The sequence below is a fragment of the Hippoglossus stenolepis genome, chromosome 7 (assembly GCF_022539355.2).
Source record: "Hippoglossus stenolepis isolate QCI-W04-F060 chromosome 7, HSTE1.2, whole genome shotgun sequence".
NCBI lineage: Eukaryota > Metazoa > Chordata > Actinopteri > Pleuronectiformes > Pleuronectidae > Hippoglossus > Hippoglossus stenolepis.
This window is the reverse complement of record NC_061489.1, coordinates 24,408,718-24,431,402: the sequence shown is the minus strand read 5'-3', so window position 1 is coordinate 24,431,402 and position 22,685 is coordinate 24,408,718. Positions and strand designations below refer to the sequence as shown.

Sequence of the window (22,685 nt, the reverse complement as noted above, 5' to 3'; positions counted from 1 at the left end):
GTGAAATCTCGCAATGTCAAAGACAAAGAGAAGAATTCCTGAATTACCTGATCGGGATATGCATCAACATCTGACGGGTTCTTCTCTGACTCATTCCACATCCTTCCACCAGGTTTTGTGATCATATCGTTCAGTTGCTTTTGTCTAATCAAGCTCACAAACAAACCTACAACCCCCAAAAAATCAAACAGACAAGGGTGAACACATAACCTCCGTCAACACATTTATTTAGCTGGATGTTGTTTTAAGGTTGGAACAATTTATTCAGCACTGACTTCCATGGTTTTCTGTGTGAATGACGGCCACCTACGCACCAGACAGTCGTAAACACTGTTATCGCCACATCGGCCCTATCACACAAATGCTTATCACCCAAGTCATAACAGAAACACGGCATCTAGAAGCTCAGTGAACACATCGTTCAGTGTCCTCGCTCGTGAATGAGCCTCCAAAACCATGAATGGTTCTCAAACGCACGAGCCCTGAACTCAACATCCACTCACAACATTTCTTTGACCTGTGAGCATAACGTTGTTCATCTTGGCGAACAGGCCTTTATGACAGATCTGCGTTTCTCAAACTCCAGAATGAAACATCTTGTGCCTTTGTGTTTGGATATCTGCCTCTCCGCTCACAGCAAGTCGATGATCTGGTTGGAAACAGCTGTCTGCAGCTGCATCCAACCTCAACCACCCCCAGCTTTCCCTCAAACACAGCGCCTGTGTTCAGTGGGTTTCTCAGGGCGCCCTGCCTGGTTGGGATCCTGTCAGTAGCCGACAGTTCTCCAGGTGACGCCTCCTCAACCCCCATTTCCTCCGCTGCCTGCCGCTTCTTTCATCTCTCTGTCTCGGACGCCTTGAAGACGTGACTTGGCCCATTTTAGAAAAATTCCTCCCTTTTCTTGTTTTCAAACCGTGCATTGTGTTTTTCTACAGGTGCTTAAAGATGTTTTCCTCTCCTCTCCTGTCATGGCTCTGCAGAGTTTTTTCTTCTCAACCCCTTTTCCGTCCTTATCCAATAAAATGTCACCACACAAGATGAACAAGAGCAAGAGGCTCGGCCTCTATCAGACTTCCTATCAAGCGCTCTGTTTGGAGCAGTGGTGCCAAAGACAAACCTTTTCACCACGTAGTCAATGTTGTTCCCTGCGTCACGCTCCGTCTGCTCTCGTCAGGTGTTGAGAAACGCAGTAAATAGTTAAGTCTGTACAAGGCAGCTGCTGAGAGGCTCAAGGTTTGATTGCGAAACATACACTGATAAAAAAAATGATGAAATAATGTTTTCAGCTTACAGATAATACTGTTGTGTGTTTATGATATGCAGGAAAACAAACCTGCAGAAGGTTAACAAATGCCAATCCTCTATAACTGACTCATTCAATCCAAATCTAAAAGATACAACGTGCAGGTACGTCAGAACCGAAGCATCGGGTGACCTCCAACACGTGGCCGCTCGTCTTTCGGCTGTAAACTCAGCTAATGGCTGCTCGTTTTTCAGTGCGACGATTATTGAACAAACGCTGGTTGTTGTAAAAGTCCAGGAGCGTCGAGTCACTTCCAGCTGAGTGAGGTGAGGAGCGAAAGTGTCTCTCAGCGCCGCGACGCCATGACAGAGACTTCAGAGGAAAGTCAACCTGCTGACATGACGTGTGTTCGTGCAGCCGCTCACACATGCAGGAACAAGTGGGTATAAAGTGGGGGTCCAACAGACTGAGGAGGGGAAAAGTGCAGTCTCAGAGGTTTGGGTGCACGTCTGCACGCGAGCATGCACACACACATGCACAAATACCAGCATCTTCCATTACCATTAGTGCTTCGGTAGCAAATATGTAAACTACTATGTTAAATTCTGATGTATCTGGAAACAAATTCCTAAAGTTTTGATAAAGAATATAAATTGGTCATAAGATGAAGAGTTTATGATGCAGTGAGTGAATATATAAACACTTCTTATATCCGTGCACCTTCAGGAATCCAAACCACAATGCAAAACAAACGTGTTGAGTAAGACGTGTCCATCAGTGAGCAACAGCCCTGACAAAGACGTGTCCTGGCACCGAGGGATGCATTCAAGTTTTTTTAAGCTTTCAGGCGTGAAGACCACTCATTTCTTCTGGATGCTGCTTCTGTGGTTCTCAGTGTCTCAACACCGACTCAGCAGCGGCCTGATGGTGACACGCGAGGAGGAGTTTATGAAGGTTACAAACTCAGCTGCTGCTTCGCAATTAGATTACAGGACATTTTGGTTTGAGGTTCCTTTGCCTGGGGTGAAGCTCTGCATGACGCAAAACTGACAAAACAGAAAAATAAATGTATTAATTCAATGAAATAAATATAAAGTAATTTCATTAAAGCTTTCTATTTGTATTATGTTGTTCTTCAAATTAAAAGAGGATACATGGTCCGATTTGATTCCATCAAAACAAAGAAATACATGAATTCATTAAATTAAATAAAAATACAGTCGTTTCAGTTAAATGTTGCTCCAGGATCTTTTGTGAATGAATAGAATCTGTAGTCTTAATTAAATCCCCGACTAAATAAAGAGGAATGTGTTTATACACATTAAATTGTCCTTAAAACCGTCTTTTCCTCCCACAGATAAAATGATTTTGTGTAATTTGCCTGCAGTGGTTGTGTGTTTTTATTATCAGTATATTTAAACAACCACAGAAGAGTCTTCACAGATCAACTGGTCCCTGGGCTGCACCTTTAATATTTTAATACAACTGACCAAAGGCCTCTTTATTTAGTCCAAACATTAAGTGACAGACATGAGGGAGAATATCTTAATCTATCTATCTATCTATCTATCTATCTATCTATCTATCTATCTATCTATCTATCTATCTATCTATCTATCTATCTATCTATCTACCTATCTATCTATCAATCTATCTGTCATCTATCTATCCTTCTATCTATCTATCTATCTATCTATTCATTCATCTATCTATCATCTATCCGTCTATCTATCTATCTATCCATCTATCCATCCATCTATCTATCTATCCATCTATCTATTCATTCATCTATCTATCTATCTATCTATCCATCCATCTATCTATCTATCTATCTATCTATCTATCTATCTATCTCTCTTTCTATCTATCTATCTATCCATCCATCTATCTATCTATCTATCTATCCATCTATCTATCTATCTATCTATCCATCTATCTATCTATCTATCTATCTATCTATCTATCTATCTATCTATCTATCCATCTATCTATCTTTCTCTCTCTCTATCCATCCATCCATCTCTCTATCATCTATCTATATAATGACAGCGCCATCTAGTGTTCACCCATTAGAACATCCATCTCCCATCGTCCCGCCCCCTTCTTTAAATCCCATTGGCTCAGACCTTTCCCCCCTCCGTCGCCGGCGTTCCCGCTTCCCCATTGGCTCCGTCGCGTGTCGCTCACACCTCTTCCCGGAAGTTTGGCCGCCCACTACAAAGATGGAGGACGACATCTCGGATGGGAGCCGACCACAGATGTATTTGTTCGGTGAGCTCCTCTCCCCCACCCCCCCTTCCTCACCTCGCGTCTCACCCGTCTCCCCTTCGGCCGCTGCGCCTCGGCATCACGCACATGTGGCCATTCAACATCTGGAGCTAGCGGAAGTTAGCCAAGTAGCATGCTAACCTGCCTGCCCCCGCCCCCCGGCACTCGGCGCCAATTCAGCTCTATTGTTAGCTAGCTCGGCTAAGCTAACCCCGCCCCCTCCCCCCGCCTTGTTGTGTGTTTGTATGATTTGTGCGTTGAGCTTGAGTTAGTTTCACATGTGTTGTTGTGTGTGTTTTTTCTTTGTCCCAAGGTTGCACCCTGAAATCCGACAAACGCGAGTTCAGAGTTGACGTAGAGGACGATGACACGGAGCAGCAGCTGTCACTCAAAGCGGTGAGAGACACACACACACACACACACACCTCCACTGTCAATAATACAGGTTTCAATACATGTAAACATCCGTGTGGTTAGTTTTTACTGTTTCTGTCACATCTTAATTATCTCTGCAGCTGGAAGACACCAGGGTTTAATATTAGGGCTCCTCATTTTTTTTTATCTATTAATCTAACGATTCATCTTTTAAATTAATCAAAGTATTATTTTGCACCACTCTGCTGTTGCAGGTGTGTCTGGGAGCTGAAGCCGAGGACAAGTTCCACATGGTGGAAGTGGAGGGCCTCACCTATGATGGGAAAACCACCAAAGTGCCACTGGTGGCCCTGAAGCCGTCCGTCCTGCCGTCTGTGAGTCAACATCAGCACTGACAGCAATTTGTCAAGCTTTTAAAGGGGCTTTAAATTATCTCATACACACGCTGATGCCAACATTATGGAGTAAAAACAGTTTTTTTTGCAATGCTTCTTGAGATGTCGTTATCAAACCCTTAAGACAATGAAGTGTAATAGAGAACATAAACTTTTAAACAGTAATGCACATATTTTCTGCATTGTTTATTATGTTAGTAAACGTTTACATGTCTGCATTTGCTTGATGTAAATGGTAAATGAATACAACTTTTTTTTTAATTATGTTGTCCAGATGAGTTTAGGTGGATTTGAGATCACGCCTCCCGTTACCTTCCGTCTCCAGTCCGGCTCTGGACCAGTTCACATCAGCGGGCAGCACTTTGTTAGTGAGTATCACTGCAGCAGCTGTTTCTGCTCGAGTCACTTTTCCTTCTTCTACAATTACAGACGTATCACATCACATGACTCAACTCACACGTTACCACATCGTTAAAACGAAGCAGTAACGAGCGTTTGCTCCGTAGGTGTGAAGGATTCCGAGGATGAGGAAGAGGAGAACAACTCTTCGCCGGTGAAACGACCTGCGGGCCTGATGTCGGGGAAGAAGCCTCTGTTGGTAGTTACCTCAGTTTGCTCTTTGAGTTCATTTTGCAACAGTTACAGGGTTTATTTATTTCTAGCTTTAGATATGAGCAAGACTGAATCGTGTTTGAAAGGTATTTAGGCAGCGCTGGTGATTTGTTATTGTTATTGTTAACTCTGAAGGCGTCTCCAACAAACTGATGATTCTATTTCCTTGTAGAAAAAACTAAAGATGGATTCTGATGACGATGATGAAGAAGACAGTGACGAAGATGACGATGAGTATGTTTTTTTTTTTGCTGTCACTTATGATTAAAACATAACTCACCATTCTTTACTCAAGCGTTTGTGCCCAGACGTCTGTCATTCTGCTTTTTACTTTACCTAACAAGTCTTTTGCTTGCTGCTTTTTTCTAGTGACGATGAAGATGACGACAGTGATGATGATGTTGTGAAGCCTCAGAAAAAAGTGGGAAAGGAGCTTGAAAAGGTAAGGAATGGAAACTTAGATGTTACCTGTGAAAAAACACCTGCCATTATATACTTTACATCACATTTAGAAGCCAGGATAAATCCCTATGAAACACTTTTCATTTATTAAACGTTCAACTTGCCAAACCAGAACTCCTGTGGAACCGTTTATTGATGCTCTGTTTATTTACTCAGTTTTGATTCACATCAGACAATTCGTATTTAAACTTGAGCAGCATCACGTGACCATTCAGATGCCTGGAATATTAGCCTCCCTTTTATCTTTTCCAACATATGTGAGCCAAAACTGGCAAAATAACTTTGAACGGTTATGAATATAAGACAATGGTTCATTATATTTTATATTCACCGCATGAGGCCCCATCTTACACTTGCTGCAAATAGGTTTCTAAAGTGTTTAAATACAAAATATACCTGTACCCAATACTGGTCTTTAAATAAGGTAGATTTTTAGAACATTATCTCTTTTGACTAACAAATACCTTTTATAATAATGTATAATGACTATGTAACAGTTATTTCTTCACCTGTTCTTCCAAGCAGATCAAGTAGACAGGTATTACTTTTTTCTTTAGTCATGAGATGTGTTTTTAAACCATCTGCAGGTTTCAATATTATCAAGTGGGAATTATATTTAATTTAACATTATGGTTCTGTGACTTCCATCACTGCTCAGACTAAACTAAACGTCCTTGTGGAATCACCAAGCTTTAATCCAAACAGACTTGAGTGTCTTCAATCCTCGGTTGTCCACCAGGTGTCAGGGTAGCCAAGGGCTTGCCCTCAGATCTCTCGTGTGTGAAAGGAATTTCTGCCCACTCCCCTTCTGTTTCAACCACATCATTTAAACTCCCACAGACGGTGTCCTATAGTAGCATTTCATCTCAGCGGGCCCTACCCATCCCTGAACCCGCTGACCGTCCACCTTCTTTGTATGATAGAAAACATGGAACTTTTTCATCCTGTTGGCTCATGCACCCACCTGTTTTCTGCGAGTAAAACACAGGGTCTGTGTGGCGTAATGATCGGATTTCTCCTCTGTAATCTGCTTGAATTCTCACCGTCTCACCAACACGACAGCACTGTGTTATCCTGCACACACACACACACACACACACACACACACACACAGAGTCAGACATGCAGAAACTCACTGTAGACATGTACACTCAAATGTTTAACTCCTAACTTTGGGAAAATGCAAACTTTAATAACATGTATCTACAGTACATATGCAGGGAAACTCATTACTCACAGTTTAATAGACACACACACACGTACACACACACACACACACATACACTGGTGGGAGAAATCTTCCCCCCATTTTTCTGAAACGCTGCATATCTTTGTCCCTCTGTCATCCCACTGTTAATATGATTGCTCCTTTTTATCGTCTCTCATGCCATTTCAGCTTTGCACCTGGCCTTTGCCTTTGAACACTTGTTTTGCGTGTTAGCACAATCACTTGCAAGTGTGTGGGTGCATGTGTGTGTGTTTTTTTTTAAAAAACACTGTCCAAGTGCAAACTGTGCCAGGCAAAACATCAAAGCCGGGCAGATGCACATACCTGCGACGTGAGCGCCGATCCTCGCCTCAGGGTCAGATGACAGCTGAGCATTTCTGTCACCTGTTGATTTATTCTGTTGTCTTCTCTTCCAATTCCTCCACCTTCTGCCCCCCCCACCACCACCACCACCTCCTGCCCCCACCATTCCTCCCTTCTACGACCTTAATCCCTTTCTTCACCCTTCTTCTCCGTAGCTGTCCTGTCTTGTCTTCGGTAATTAAGGTTCACCAGAAATTCATCCAGAATTTTAATACTTTTTCTGTCTTTTTTTTGTGCTATTCTAACTTAGTCCTCTTTTGATTATCAATGTGAAAATGGGTGTTGGTGAAATTGTGTGAATATTGATCGTTGCGATTATGTTTTCTTCTGCGTTTGTTTGATATGCGTTTTCAAAATAAGACCCCGAGGCACGTGTGTCCTGCGACTGACTTGTAAATAGACATTGAAAGTGCAGTTTGAGAGTATTGCCATGACAAGTAAATCATACATCATTAGTTCAGATTATACAATTATCTTATTTCTGGCAGCAGAACCGTCTGGTCGTGCCAGTGTTGGCATTGACAACAACACACCAATTAAAAAACAAGTGGCAAAGTATACTTAAACAGAAAGGATGACTTCCTACTGCAGGATCTGAACCCCCCGGAACCAGGGAATCATTGTGGGAACTCATGAACGTTACATCTCAGTCAGTCACAATAATAATTATTTCTCTTAGAGCATATCTCATGCCTCCTTTGCTCCCGTGGTAGAACTTTGTGATGAACTGAAAGATGAGTTTGCAGTGCTGAACTTCTGTGACTTCTCCAACACATCGCTTATTAACCCTACACTTTTTATACCGGAGTAATGTAGACTGATCACAAGTGTTAATACTGGGAGTCGAGACAGAAATGTATTTTAATTTGAAGTTTTAGCACCAAGTACCAAGCACTTTAGTACCCAGCCCCGGGGGAGACACCATGGGGGCCATGCACAGCTCCACTAAGTCCACCTGAGAGTTAATTTGGGGTCTTTTCATACTTGTTTGGACCGTAAAAAAAAGTTTTTTTTTACGGTTTTTACCTGCTCTGTCAGTGATTTACTGCTCCTCTATGTGTCTCTATCATTTAACCTGCACACTGCCAACCAAGTCAAGCATCCACATTGAGTGGGATGGGCTGTCTGACATTTTATCATGCAAATGCTAAAAAGTTGTAAACCTTTCCTGAATAGAAAAACTGCACTCAGTTAAAACAAAATGAAGAAAGTAATTGTTGAAAAACTTTTAAAATAAGAACAAGAGATACAGCCACACAATGGAAAAACATTAAATCTAAAACCAGTGTAAACTTAGGACACATTCACGGCTGCATCCACGTAAGAGCGTTGTCAACAATTTAATTTGAAAAACAAAATCCAGAAAACACTTTTGAAGCCTCAGTGAAACAACCTCCCAGCATCTTGTGTTACCGCTCCAGGACATTACATGTGTAATTGCCTTGTAGCAGTTATGTCAACACAGGCAATTACACTTCTAGCCCATTCCAAGGTGAATACCAGTGATTGCAAGGAAAGGGTTGGTGCTCAGGAAATGCAGGTACTTGCCTCGGCTATTACAAGGTAATTACACAGGTGCCTGAGAGCAATGGAAACCCGACGGGAAGGCCTCCAGTGTGGAGGAGAACAATGACGGGTTATTGGGGCACTAAGTGTCTGATCAGTGAGAAATTACCCAGTGTGTCTCGAGTTTCCTCTGTAATTTGATGGTGGCGATGGTGCTTGGAGATAGTTTTGGTTACGTATCCTCCCTGATTTAGCTGCAGTTATGTTTTTAGCACAGGCTGGAATAACCTTTTTTTATTTACTCAGATACTTATTCAGAATAAATTGTTAATTCTCAAGAATTAGCCGCAACTGCTGCTTCAGTTTTTTGTTTATGACTTTGTGCTGTGATCCATTTTAAAAGGCGTCTACATGTGCAGCGTTGATATTGTTATGATGTTGCAGGGATGAAAGGAAACGATGTGAATGCCTCATGGCGAAAGACTGAAGAAAATTAACCACAAATGCAAACACTTCAACAAATGTGGTTTGCATTACGTTTTAAAATGCCAATTATAATTTGTCAGCTATAAAAGAGGCCTGGCAATTAGTGCTTTGATATGGGAGTGTTCAAAACAACAAGGCTGCACCACCAGAGCCCCAGAGAGGCAGATATCCAACAAGATATAACAAATATATAAACACGTTATGTTGAGGGTTGTTCTTTTTCAGGAAGTGTTAATAAAAGGCACAGGTTTATCATCACTTATTAACTAGGATTGATTGTGATTTATTATTTATTTTACATGTTTTCATTATGCTTCTGCTATTGAGACAAGGCTCTGCTTGTTTTCTCTTTCACATTTTTATGGGAATTTCTGCAAAGCACACTGGTACATTTTGGCTGATTAAAGCCCCTGTAAACAGCAGGATATCGTCCAGAACGGTGGATGTCTCATTGAGGAATTTGTTTTTGCTTTGTGTCTTTTGCTTTGTCAGAGTCGAGAGTTTTCGGCAAAGAAGCCCAACAAGACTCCGGTGAAACAGAACGGCCCTGCAGGGAAAGCGTCGGGCTCTGCGGTCAAACCACAGATTAAGGTATGGAAAGACTGAATCACCTGCTCGGCTTTTGCTAACTTGTGGTTGTGCTTGTTGTTATTGAATTAAGTGGCTGACAGCTGCTGGGCTGCAGAACGAGGATCAGGTGTAAGGTTCAACTAAGAGCCAGGTTTTTTCCAGCACTGTTTATCAGAAAGGGGGGGGGGGGTGCAGACCTATACATGCATTAAAGACAGACCTGTGGTTTTTCTTTTATATTGTTGTTCATATTTAAGCAAAATAATGGGATTGGGTTCCAAGTTTGGTGAGCAAGTCAAGAAATGAAAGCATCTAAATTACACCCCTCCCTATAAAATTCCCCTTTTACTCCCCATCCTAGGCTTGTTTCTTTTGTGAGTTTAAATACGTTTTGAATTAGTTAGACATAATACAGCTCGATTTGTGAAGTTGAATGAAATGCGTCATGTCTCGCTTTAAGTGTAGGCAAATAACGATGGGTAATGGAAGTGGTAGTTTCAGAAAAGAGTTGACAAAGAAGTATGCAAAGATCTACTGTGACACTTAGACACACTTTGATTTATGGGTGCTGTGTTGCTCAACTTGTAACAGCAAACTCTTCGCAGCAAAGAAATTAACTCTCCTAGAAATGAAGCAGTGAAGAGCAAACAAAACAAATGTCCTCTGTAAACCACAGTGAAAATGTGTCCAGACACGCTCCAGAACTGAATGAGTTCTTTTCTTTCGTGGAGATCTGTAAAGTAGTTTTTGCATAATCCTGCTGAGAATACGCAAAACAAATAAAAGGGAACAGGGGTGAAAACATAACTTCCTTCCCGAAGATAATAAACCCCCCAAAAATCCTGTACCAACAACATGACCTTGTTGTGTTAGAAGACTTCTGCTTATACGTGAGTCTGGAAAAACACGGTGTGCCTATAACTTAGAGTAATTGTTTGTATTTATGTGTATTCACAATTAAAACTGTTCCAAAAAGAAAGAGAGAAACATGAAGACTTCCTCCCACTCCGACCCCGAGGAATGTGATAAATACACACTGCAATTAGTCCAACCTGATAGTTAATTTCTTGAATGGAAAATCTTGGGACTCTCAAAACCCAACATTTGAACTCTGCCTCTCTTTTAAGCAAACATACCTGACCTCTAAACAGGTTCCCTGGGGCAAGGTTTAAACCCGTGACCCTTTGGCCTGACACCTCTGTCTTGAGTTGCAGCCACTTTTGATGGCCCCCCCCCCCCAACTCTTTGTAGCACACATACAGATCAGAAAACACACGTTTGATAGTATATGAAGTTCTCGAAGCACGTTGCTGTGACACAAATGACCGATTGAGGCTCAGTTAAGATAAGTTTTCACCATCAAGCCTGGTGCACGTGAGAAAATCGTCATTTCTCCTGTGACACTTTGATAGAGAGCTCAGATTTTTATCACGTTAAACCCTAAGCCACAAGATTGCTTAACTCCCATGGTCCCAAAGCAATTCCCCCCCCCAGGGGTCAGCGATCTAGCTGCAGGGGAAAGTGCGGTGAATTCAGTAGTGTCCGTTGTCCAGACATAACACACTGGCTCTTAAAATGCTCCGAGGGATTAGCCGATGGCCGAAACCACCCCAACAGTTTAACTCTGTGGCCTGTGATGCTTAGACTGCCCCCTTCCCCTCTCCACCTCCACACAACAACTGTTCCCTCTCTGCAACCTCTTCACACCCCTCACTTCCTGGACACACCTTCTCCCAATTGCTCTCATTACTTGCGTTTGATGTCTGGTGCAGCTTGCGCTTCCAGATGCCCCTGAGGAGCGAGGAAGCGGGCGTGGGTGTCTGTTTTTTTCGGTCCTAAATGCAGGTGACTGGTCATTAGATTGGCTTCGTCAGATCTGTTGCCAGCGCCGCGATTCGCACCGCTCTCGGCCCGGCGTGTAAACTGCACCTTCTTGCGTAACAAGCTTGTCATGAGAACAAGCTAACTCGAGTCGTTGTAATCTGGAGTAACTTTATCTTGCAGCTGGTGTCTTTTGATTGATGGCTTTGGAGACGTCGATGCTTTCAAGCACACGTCACAGTCGTAAAATTGTTAACCACTTCACTCAGGCTTATCCCAAAGGGTGTGAGTCATTGTTTTAACGACTGATTGACATGTGTTGCAGCAGGTGCCTACCCTTGTTAGCGCTCGTTTATTTGACCTGTTAATGTAACGTATGCTTCTTTGTCTCACTCTACCGAATAATGTACCTGCTGTGCATGAAGTCTGTGGAGCCACGGTTCCCAGTGACCTGACAGTTCCCCCAGAAAACAGGCCCCCAAAGCCCAGATTCCAACGAAATGACAACTACCATCCCAGACGGAGCTGATGAGCAAAGGTGTCACAACCATGTGTTCGCACTGGATTGAAGACAAGGGATCGCATCAGATGATGGCGTGCTTGTGATTAAGTTCCATGTCTCGTGGCATCTGTAATCAGTGTCTGGCCCAGATGAAACAGCGTGCTTGCTTTGTGTGTTTATCAGCTGTTTCAGGTCCACAGCTGTCCTTTGGAAGTAGAGAGCTGCCCGTAAATAATAAATGCGTGGTGCATTTGTCTGGCCCGGAGCCAGCAGCATATGTGCTCTTCTTTTGTAGCATGGCATGTGCGTCAAAGTCTTTTTTTTTTACCTAATACCTTTTGATCTATGCTATAAAATGAAGATCTCTTAGGGACAGGGACAGATTACTGCATTTTTTTTAAATGAGAGAGATCATTTGTTCTCTTTAGATCATTCCACCTGTTTTTAACTAAACTGCGTCGCCTCAAGTTGCTGGAGGTATTTGGATTTGGAGAATTTCTGAAGTTGAACCAGTTCGTAAAGAAGGAAAACTGGGATTTTATCAAGAAATTATTTTTCTTTTTTTCTTAATGCAACATTTTGAACCGCAGCATTTCTGCCTGCATTTCAAGACCTGTGGTATAAACTGCACATCTTTACAAGGGAGTGTGATTAAACTGCACAGGTAACTTGTACCTGGCAAGATAATTCTAAATACAATAAATTAGACCATATGAGGTCATAAATGAAAATTAATATTGTAATGGCTTAAATGTGCTGAAAATTAGAGTAGTTCATGCTAAACCAGCAGATTTGTGTTTATTATCTTGCGCAGAAAAACAGAAATAGCTGAAACACTCAAATGTATAATTCAGTCTCGTAGGAATAAAGACCCCAACCCTGAAATTACCAGCATCATCCTCCGACCCAGTAAACTGAAGAACCGTTGGTGTTTTTATCCACAAACCGACCAGAACCACAAACTGTCCACTTGTTGATTTGTAGAAGGTTGTTCTATGAGTTGCTCTCTCTGTTCTTTCAAATGCGTCTCTGGCTATCAATGAAACCCTGCAATTTCGCTGGATTCCACACTGGCTTTGCGTGTAGGGACAAGCTCCGGGGCTTGTGTAACGTGCATTCATGTTGTACGACTTGTGTGTTGTTGTGTCACATTCAGACACTTCCTAATTGAGGACCTCTGGGGCCTCCGCTGCCCCAGTCTGGACACACCTGTGGGGGCCCGCCAGCTCAGGGCTCACCCTGCTCTTTTCTTCACAGACACGTAGACGTCTTTGTCGGTCAAAGTCTCGTCTTCCACGTTTCCAAAGAGTTCCCCGGTGCTTCCTGGTTCTTATGAACTCGATGATTCACTTACAGCTCACAAGAGAGTCTTATATTATCTCTTGGAACTCATTACATTGATGTCAGGATAAATTTATTGAAAAAACAAGCACAACAGCATTTGCCCTTTGACTCTTTCTCCCCTTTAGATGTTAGGATTTACCTTCAGTGGAAAAACCCATTCGATAAACAATCCCTCTTGCTCATCTGAGAGTCGGGGCTTTCCCTCTCTCGCATGCAAACCATAAAAAACATAATTTGTACCTGATGTATTTGTTAAAAAGCAGAGATGGAGTAATTAGGCTAGAATTCGCTGTCCTTTCTAATGCTTTTATCCTCTTCCAGCTGGTTACCCCCGCCAAGTCTGTAAACACAGACCCGAATAAATGGGTCACAATAGGGCTGCAGCACACACTGACATGTTGGGTCAGCAAGTGAATCAATCACCGATAAGTTAGAATTAGCAATTTAGTGTTGAGTTAATACAGCTAAAAGTTACTGAACCTGAGTAGAAGAAAGAAATACTGTGCTATAATATGGAGCTATCTATTTTCTTTATCTACACGTCTATAAATCTCTCTATTTGTCGTATCAATCAGTGTTTCTTATCTGGCTGATGTATTTCCCAAGACACCTGCCCCAGGAAAAGACAAACCCCACGCCAGCCCGTCGAAAGCTCCGTCTCTGTCTGACGTCAAGAACAAGTTGTCAACAGCCGCCAAGGAGGTAAGACTGACGGTCGTCCTTTTTTAGTTTGTTGATCAATGACCAGTCTGAACGTCTGATTCACAGTCGAGCTGACGATTTACTGGCTTTCTCCCATCAGGGGAAACCTCTACCGAAGACGGAGCAGAAGTTTGAGAATTTCGTCAAAAGTTCTTTTAAAATCTCTGATAAAAAGGTACGTAACCACGAGTCATTTGATTACTTGTATATGTATTGATTGTGTATCGTTCCTAGATCCCAGATTACCAGGAGTCTGAGACTGATCTTTATTAGAGCCGGACCGATTTGGATTTTTGGGGCTGAAGCCCATACCAATATTAGGGAGTAAAGAAATTCCTATATATATATATATATATATTATATATATATATATATATATATATTAAAAGAAAAATTGGCAATGATTCCTTACATGTCGTCATCAAATTAGTGGGACAAGGAAATCCGACTGAAGATTGACATTTTATAGTTTAACAATGAACTTTATTATAAACATATATATAGAACATAAATGAAGAAAATAAACAAATGTGCATCTTTTCTCCATTGTCCTGTAAAATAAGTCACAGTCGCATTTTAGCTCTGACATTACACTTGTAATTTACATACACTTCCTGCTTCTTAGCTTTTGCTATGTACACATTGAGTTTTGTAAACCATTGAGCCAATGGGAGAAGTCGCTCCCAGGTTACTAGGAATCCGTAGTAGCTGCAGGTTCGATCACATCAATCTTCATTTGAGCTGTAAGGGCTCGCTTCCATGATAGATATCCAGGAATGCGTTATTGTTCCTCACGCTGTCCTCGCTGACCTTACACTGTCCAGTATGCCTCAAACGTCTCTCGGGCACGGCGTGTTCTCCTCTGAATTATTTCCATTTTGTGTCAGCGGGCTCTTTCGAGATGGAAGGGGAGTACACCTGCCAAGGCAAACTCTTTCTTGGTGATTTACTGAAGTGTGTGTCTTTTGTAGCCTTAATGAAGGGACGGTGGTATGTGGATGGTACCAGTCTCTTTCACATTCAAGGCCTTTGACCAACCCCGAGACGGGGTCTTTCTAAATGCAGGACTTAAATCTCCTCTAATGCTGCTTGCCATGTTCAGAAGATAAACAACAGCTCCTGCACATTGTTTTGCAGAACAGGAATTAATCACAGAAAAGCCTGTAGATTATCACCGTAATAATAACTCCTAGGAGCAGAGTCTGCAAAGCGTGCCAGGTATCTGGGCTCTGTGCTTCTGTGTTGCTTTTCAGTTTTGAGATCACACAATTGAATATTTGAACGTGCATTTGTGATTTCAAAAACGTTGTGCTGTGCAGTTGTGGGAGCAGGTGATAGCTCTGCAGAGCCGGGTGGGACGGGGAAAAGAGTGGGGGCGGAGTTGGGTTGGGGAGCGCTTGTTGATCCCAGTGTGTAGAAACATCTGTGGAAGTGCTTTGGTTTCATCAGCCAAGGCTGAGATCTGTCAGACCTGGAGCACCTAGTCATATACTCTGGTATGTGCTGCTGCCCCCGCCCAGCCCCTCGTCGTTCCCCCGGCAGCCCCGTCCAAACTCAGCGTTCCCACAGGCGAGACGCACACAAAAGCATGTTGTAGTAAAAGTGAGTCATATGTCTCATGCTGTATCGCACTTCATTTGGATGATTTATAATTTCTCTCTCTTTCTTCCCCTTGTTATTCTGTCGTTATCCCTCTCTCTCCTCTCTGCACGCCGCCCTCAGGTGGTCAAGGACCTCTGGAGTTTTGTACAAACGCTGAAGATCGAGAAGAAGTAACGAACCCTGACGCATTCGTATGTTTCGCATCCTGCAAGACGTTTAAAGGCACAGTCAGCGAGATTTCCCACTCAGCCTCATTGTGTCGTCCCTGTTAACTTTGAATCGGAGCGAACGGATGGAACCGAACGCAGGAAACGGGCGACGCTGTTAATGATTCATCGTTGTTTAGATGCGAAGAACCTCCTGGAGCTCAATTGTTGTCCCCCCCCACAAACTCACTTGTTCATGACTTCTACACCTGCCAATCTGCGCCACCTACAGGAAAGGAGAGGCATCATCCATAAAGACCTGTACATGTCTGTCTCTTACAGGACAGAAGTAGCTGCTATGACTAAATCACTTTTACCACCTGCAGCTTTTTATAGCAACAATAAGTGATAGACATGTAAATTATTTGGCAACAATGAAGTTTTAAATTTAAGTATTTAGAGCCTAAGACTGACAGAACAAACTTTACTTCATATGCACCTTTTGATTTGACCCCTTTTCAAACATAGTTGTATGTTTGGTTTGCAACACTGATTTAAATGACAGTTTCTTTCCAAAAATCGATTTCAAACAAATTTGACATGAAAGATAATTTGTATTGGAATTTGGGGGGAAAAAACTGTTCATTTCTTTGCCTGCAGGTGGCGACTCTGCCTATCTGCCTCTTAACTCCCTTCACCGGTCGGTGGTGCATGTTGCATTGCGCTGCAGGTGCAGAGTTGTTGTTTCTGCCTCGATGAACAATACCGGCTGAGCCTGGTTTCAGGTGCTTTGCATCCGAGACACCGCGTCTCCTTGTTACGTCAATAATGCAATAGGAGATATTGCAGAATGTGCCTTTAAATATCTGTGATGTAAGCTGAGTCCGAGTCCCATTCTGCGTGAATCTGAGGAGTTTGTACAGGAAAGGTTGAGACAAGGGGACAAGTTTCTGTCATCAGCCAGTGGTTGTATATGGTTTTATGTTTTGTTATTTTAGATTCTGTCTGGATTTACAAAGCATAAATCGGTCAGTGATGTGTTTTTACAAATTGCAAATGAAAAGTATACTGCAACACGCAGTAACTCAATGTATATGTTTTTGGCCTAAAACCCCAAGATATGTGTCTGTCCCCCGCCATGATAAAGCAAATCAATCTCAAAATATCTAAAACAATTCACTTTAAAAAGATGCAAACTAGAAACCATGAGATTGACGCGTCTGCAGCAACGGGTCCAATTGTAAATTTGCTACTTTCACATATCTTAAGTTTTATCTGTTGAGCAAACAAGAAAATAATCCATCCTGTGTTTTTTCCAAACCTGATACTTCTGGACGTGAGCAGTATTACTCTTTACCTTTTTTATATATACTACGTTTTTACGCTTACGTTCCTGAGTGTCATCTTAACCTGTAAACGTTACAGAGAGGTTTTCTCGTGAATGTAAATTTATATCAAGCCCATTAACATCCTTCATAACCTGTGAGGGTAATAATTACAGTAATTACAGCCAAAAATCATCTGCGGCAAAAAAATGCTCCAGAGTATTATGAGGCCCTATAAAACCAACGCAGATGTCCAGGTTTTTCTTTAAAGTAACATTACATTACCTACAAAAGGTCTTTTTTAAAAAAGGCTGTTAACAAGCCCCAGGAGTTTATTTACGAGTTGGCACCGCTGTCATTGATTCGAAGCGTCGTCCAATTCATTAAAAACAGATAGCGAGCCTATGATGAGCGTTATTTATGACAACGTAATCATAAGGTCCATATCAGAAAAAATGACATCAGCCGCAACACGATGCTTCGCAGGATCCTCGTAAAGAACTCCGCCTGGTAATTGTTTGTTCTCTTGTGTATCGGCGCTCTGATGACAACGAGCAGCCGCTGTGCTTATAATGTGTTTATGATCCTGTATAAAGCTTTTTATGAGCCCAACGCTGGCAGGTGGATCCACAGCCAATCACGTGACTCGGTTCCACCACCTCGTTTGTTAATTAGATATGAAATTCCTTAGGTGACAAGTTGAGTACTCCCAATAAATTAGATGGATTAAAGTCGCCCTGATAATTTAGATGAATCTGAGTTAGATTTTAAGTATCTGTAACGTGGTGTTTGTGGTGAGGTTTCAGTAGAAGCTTGTCAGTCTGAGGAGTTTCCTTCGTCCTGAATCCTGAATGATTTCTCTTTTTTTTTTTTATACTTTGCTTGTATCGAACTCAAAGAACTTTTATTTCTTGCTTTTATTTACAAGTATGGCAGCTGAAGAATTATGTTTTCTTACGTATTTGCTTAATCCGCCCTTTGCTAATAGCTGGTTTTGCAGCTTGGATCTGTTGTGCTGGTCTTTATTTTGAAATGTTCTGTAGTTTGAAGTGTTTTGTTATCGTTTCATTTCAGCGTTTGGTCTTTAGTTCGTCATCCTTTTGATTCTGAACTGAATAATTGTGAAGCCAGTTCCTAAATATGTTCATGTGAAATAAAAACAAGAAGATTGTGATCTTTGTTGATAACCTGTCGTACTTTTGAAGCTCATTATCTGCTAATGGAATATTCCATTCATATTCCTGTTTACATGTTACAGAGCCTGGTCTGATTTTGACTCATGAAACTCGTTAAAGTTGTTGTTTGTCAGTTTTCCATGTTGTCACTCATCTCAGTTTGTAAACGTAGCACTTTTCTTATTGAACAGTCGCACATTTTCACACAAACACAGACACACACTCATGCTGATGGTCCAGAATCTTGCCCATGGAAACTTTGGAGAAATGCTAACTTGAGGCGCCGGGGTTCAAACCGACAGACGCCAAAATTTACAGTCACATGACTTTTTCTTATCTCCCTCGCTGTCACTCGGTAAATGAAAACTGATTTGCCGTCAAATGCACATCTGTAAATTTCCTCCCTGCTCAGATTGTGACGGTTTGGAGCAGCTGACATCTGCTGAGTGGAGATGATTCAAAGAAGCAGGAATCTGGATGTTTCCCTCATTATCACAATCTTACAATTACCCCCTTTTCCTCCTTAATTGTAAATTACCATCCATCTTTGTTGTTACCACTGGGTGGCAGCGAAGTCCCGCCTTAACTTCAAAGCCAGACTCCATAATGGTATAAATCGATAACAACCTTTTACCTGAAGTGTGAGTCAAACATGACTTCACTGCCAGCTGAGCAGTTTTTGCCCCAAAGCCACGAGGAAGTGAGGCGCGCTGGCGGATGCAGCGACGGGATGACGCACAATTTATTGTTGCACACAAGACGTCTGAGAGGCACGTGGAAATCCCCCCTTCGTGGTTGACTTGAATTCCAGTCCAGGGTTTGACTGAAGGAGCCTCAAGGTATTGACACGCACACGCACACACACACACACACACACACACACACACACACACACACACACACACACACACACACACACACACACACACACACACACACCACGATGCTAAAGGGCACACAGACACACAAAGACATAAAGAAAACCCTACGATTCCACTTGAGCAAATAACATCCAACACCAGCAAACTGCTGACAGATTGATTCTGACTTTTCCCAAACAGGTTTTTTCATTTCTAGTCGTATCTAGTTTTGACCCATATACAATCCAGGGAACTTTGTTTGTGGTGCTGGATTCATTAAAAAACTGGTTACTGCAAGTTGTTATTCAATTTCCCAATAATCTGAATTTTGAACAGGTCGAACTGGGAATGTTGTTTTTTCTCCAAAGAAAACTTTAAAAATCTCACAAATCAAATCTGCAGCAGTTGTAACCACAGGCTGTGGATGACATGACAGCTCCCTTAAAGTGAAGCCAAAGCATCTGGATCGCCCCCTGGTGGCCGGCTGCAGTTTAGGTACATAAACCCTGCCTCCATTGTCAAACTGGATGGGACATGGTCCAAACCATAAAGTCAAAGTAAACATTAAATACAAAATTTGTTTTAATAATGGTCTCTGTCTTTTTAGGTATAGTTCTTCTCACACTGATGTGATGTTCACGTGTTCATGTTTCTAATAAGTGATTTTATTTGTTATTTGATGCTATAAAAACAGGATGAAACATCTTGATTGACAGTGAATATGACTCTAATCTGTGGTGCAAAGATGGCCGAGTTCGTATCCGTGACATTTTGGTGTCATTTCCTGGATTGTAGGAGGAAGTGGAGATGTATTTAATCTACAGTCTATGGTTAAAAAGATGCAAATGAAAATACTGTGTGTTCATTCTGTAATTTGGGTCAATTGACAGTTGTTATTCCATCAGTTCCTTTACTGAAGTAGTGACACCAGACAGAAACTGTGCAGGTGAGCTGTGTGAGGCTGCAGGTATCAGTGGCCGGCCTGTAGCAGCCAAACACGACATTAGACCATTAGGGAAATCTCACCCTTTTCTCTAATCCAGCTGTCATATGGGACAGAGCAGTCATGGATTGTGTGTGTGTAGTTTTGGGAAGGTGTCTTTATTATTACTTTAATGCATTTCACTACCGTTGTAACAATTCACCTTACTTTATCTCAGGGAAAGTACACACGCTTAAATTGAAGGTCACGGGCGGATCTGACACCTGTCGCATCAATAACTTACAGAATCCATATGAGAATGTCTCAACCTTACTATGGTAGATGCCTTGTAATAATGTACGTTGTGATTTGGCTCTATACAAGTTGAATTGAAACGTAATCCTGAGTAATATAGTTAGGTTTACGATAAGAAAATCCTTTATTAACTAGGCCATGGGTTCAATTTGGGTACACGGTATATATTTAGGTATTTCCTTTCACATTGATATATGTTAAAGTGTTTATTTCTCATTAACTTGGGTTTAATTAGTTATTTAATGCTATACATTTCATTACAGACCAGTGCAAGATGGCAACACTGACATATTCTAACGTGGAGACGTCGTCTAAACGTATATAAACATTTGTCATTTGCGGAGACGCTCATTAAAACATTGCTCTGTCGTGCTACAAGAGTAAAGAGTGGAGATTACAGCCCATTGTGGTTCAATCAATTATTCAAAAAATCTTGACGTTTGTTCGGATATGCTCGAGGACACAAACCCTCAAATCCACATTAGAATTCAGACGTGCGTATGCCCCACTTCATCATGCCTTTGTTCGCACGGCTTGTAGCAACTAGTATCAATTAAGCTACAAATTTTCACTCGATACAGTCACTGGTGCTGCTGCCAAGAGCGTTACTCCACACGCTTCTCTCCAGACGTCTTGGAAGTGTCAGAACATCCCTCTCAAACACCAGCCACTCTTTTCCGTGAATTTCAGGCGCAGATTATGCAACCTCATCCTACACTGTTCTTAAAACTGCCCTCGGGGAATGTTAACACTACTGTCAGACTTACTATATCACTCCACTCGTAAGAGCCCAGCCTGCGTTTTTTCCCCTGCTCCAGTTGTGATAGCTAAAAGCAGAGATGGCAAGTACGACTACTCTAATTGTTGTGTGTTTAAAGTAATGCACCTTTGAGAATACTTGAGTCTTTATTTAACATTAGATCACTTTCTGCTAAATCGCTGCTTATCCGTGACAAGACAAATGACCATAAGTCTTGATTCTGGGCTTATGTGAAATCTTGGCTGAAACCGAAAGATTTTGTAATCCCGAATGAGGCATCGGCTCCAAATTGCACCAGTTTACACAAGTGCCACATGAATCAAGAATAAGTGGGGGCATGGCTGCTCTGCATGAATCCACAAACCGGATTAATACCAATCTTTTTACGTCATTTGACTTCTTATGCAAGTTGCATATGCATTTTATATAGTGTTTTAATAATGGGGATTTTTTAATTTTACAAAAACACGTGATTCCCGCAGATGGATTTATTCGCGATGTCCCGCCTCCTGCTGCTCTACACAAGCTCCTCCCCTCATCTGGATGACTCAGACATTTTCCTCTTGTCAACCCGTCTGACTCCGACAATCTCCAGAGGATGTCTGAACCCATTTGTCCCGACAGTTTGCGTTTCACAACATCTATTCATCAGACCATGCCAAGGTCAGGCGTGCCACAGGGATCTGTGCTTGGTCTTATTCCTTTCTCTATTCACGTGTTGTCTCTGGTACAGTGATCTATTATTACAAGCTATATTTCCTTTGCTATGCAGACGATACTCAGCTTTACATCTCTGTTAAGCGTGACCCCCTTCATCAGCTGGTGAAGCTCGAAAAACACAAGAAATGTTACGCTACATCCTAGAATTATTAAGATGTGTGTCATACTTGATCCGACTTTTCTTTAAAACATAATATTACAAACATGACCAAGATATGTCACGTTCTTTTTCATCGCTGATGCTGAAACACTTCATCTCGTCTCATTTGTTTTTCGGGCTCAACTAAATCAACTAATAGTAAATTGCAACTTGTATGAAACACTGCAGCACACAGGATATTAACCAAGACGAGAAGATTAATTAATTTCATTTCACTACATTGGCTTCCTGTAAATCCTTGATCTCACTTTAATGTTCTACCTTTAACTTAACAGTTATTACAATAAATCTTATCTTATCACCTTTAGTCATTCCTCATATTAGTTACAACAAATTGTAATAGTTGCATTTTAACATATTTTGTTTGTGATGTTTTTTGTGCTTTATCAAACTTTTTACACTCAGCGAATGTTCTTAATAGTTTTATTTTATGTAAACCTTATTACTTTCTAATATCAGGCTTCTTTTCAAACTGTGGACAACTATTTGTTAGCTGTTGATTTAGAGAGTCGGAGGCTCTGGCCTTGTCTTTCTAGGATTTACCTGCAGAACTTCAAATTGAAGATAATATTTTCATGGCTCTTCTCTGGTGGAAAGAAATGTAAGGTCATGTCTCTGCAGGCATGTACATTTCCGCCCTCTTTTTTTTTTTTTTTTCTCACGACCCAAAGGGATGTGTGATTTTAAACACATCTGCGCGTCTAGTTTTTGGAAAGAATACAACAACAGGTGCTGTTAACATGTGATAATACCTCATAATATGCATGTGGTCAATACTGTGTAACTGGGGATAAGTGCTGCTGGTAATGCAGACGTGTTGGGA

General features: G+C 41.7%; 1 protein-coding gene across 1 annotated transcript; it reads left to right on the top strand.

Moving 5' to 3' along the window:
• Nucleotides 1-3,426: 3,426 nt before the first annotated feature.
• npm1b (nucleophosmin 1b) lies at nt 3,427-18,124 on the top strand. Its single transcript, XM_035161684.2, has 11 exons — nt 3,427-3,514; nt 3,825-3,907; nt 4,141-4,260; nt 4,556-4,649; nt 4,788-4,879; nt 5,066-5,127; nt 5,263-5,335; nt 9,431-9,529; nt 13,782-13,877; nt 13,978-14,052; nt 15,600-18,124. Exons 1-11 carry the CDS (start codon nt 3,466-3,468, stop codon nt 15,651-15,653), a joined length of 897 nt encoding a protein of 298 aa, XP_035017575.1. The 5' UTR covers nt 3,427-3,465; the 3' UTR covers nt 15,654-18,124.
• The last annotated feature ends 4,561 nt before the right edge of the window (nt 18,125-22,685 follow it).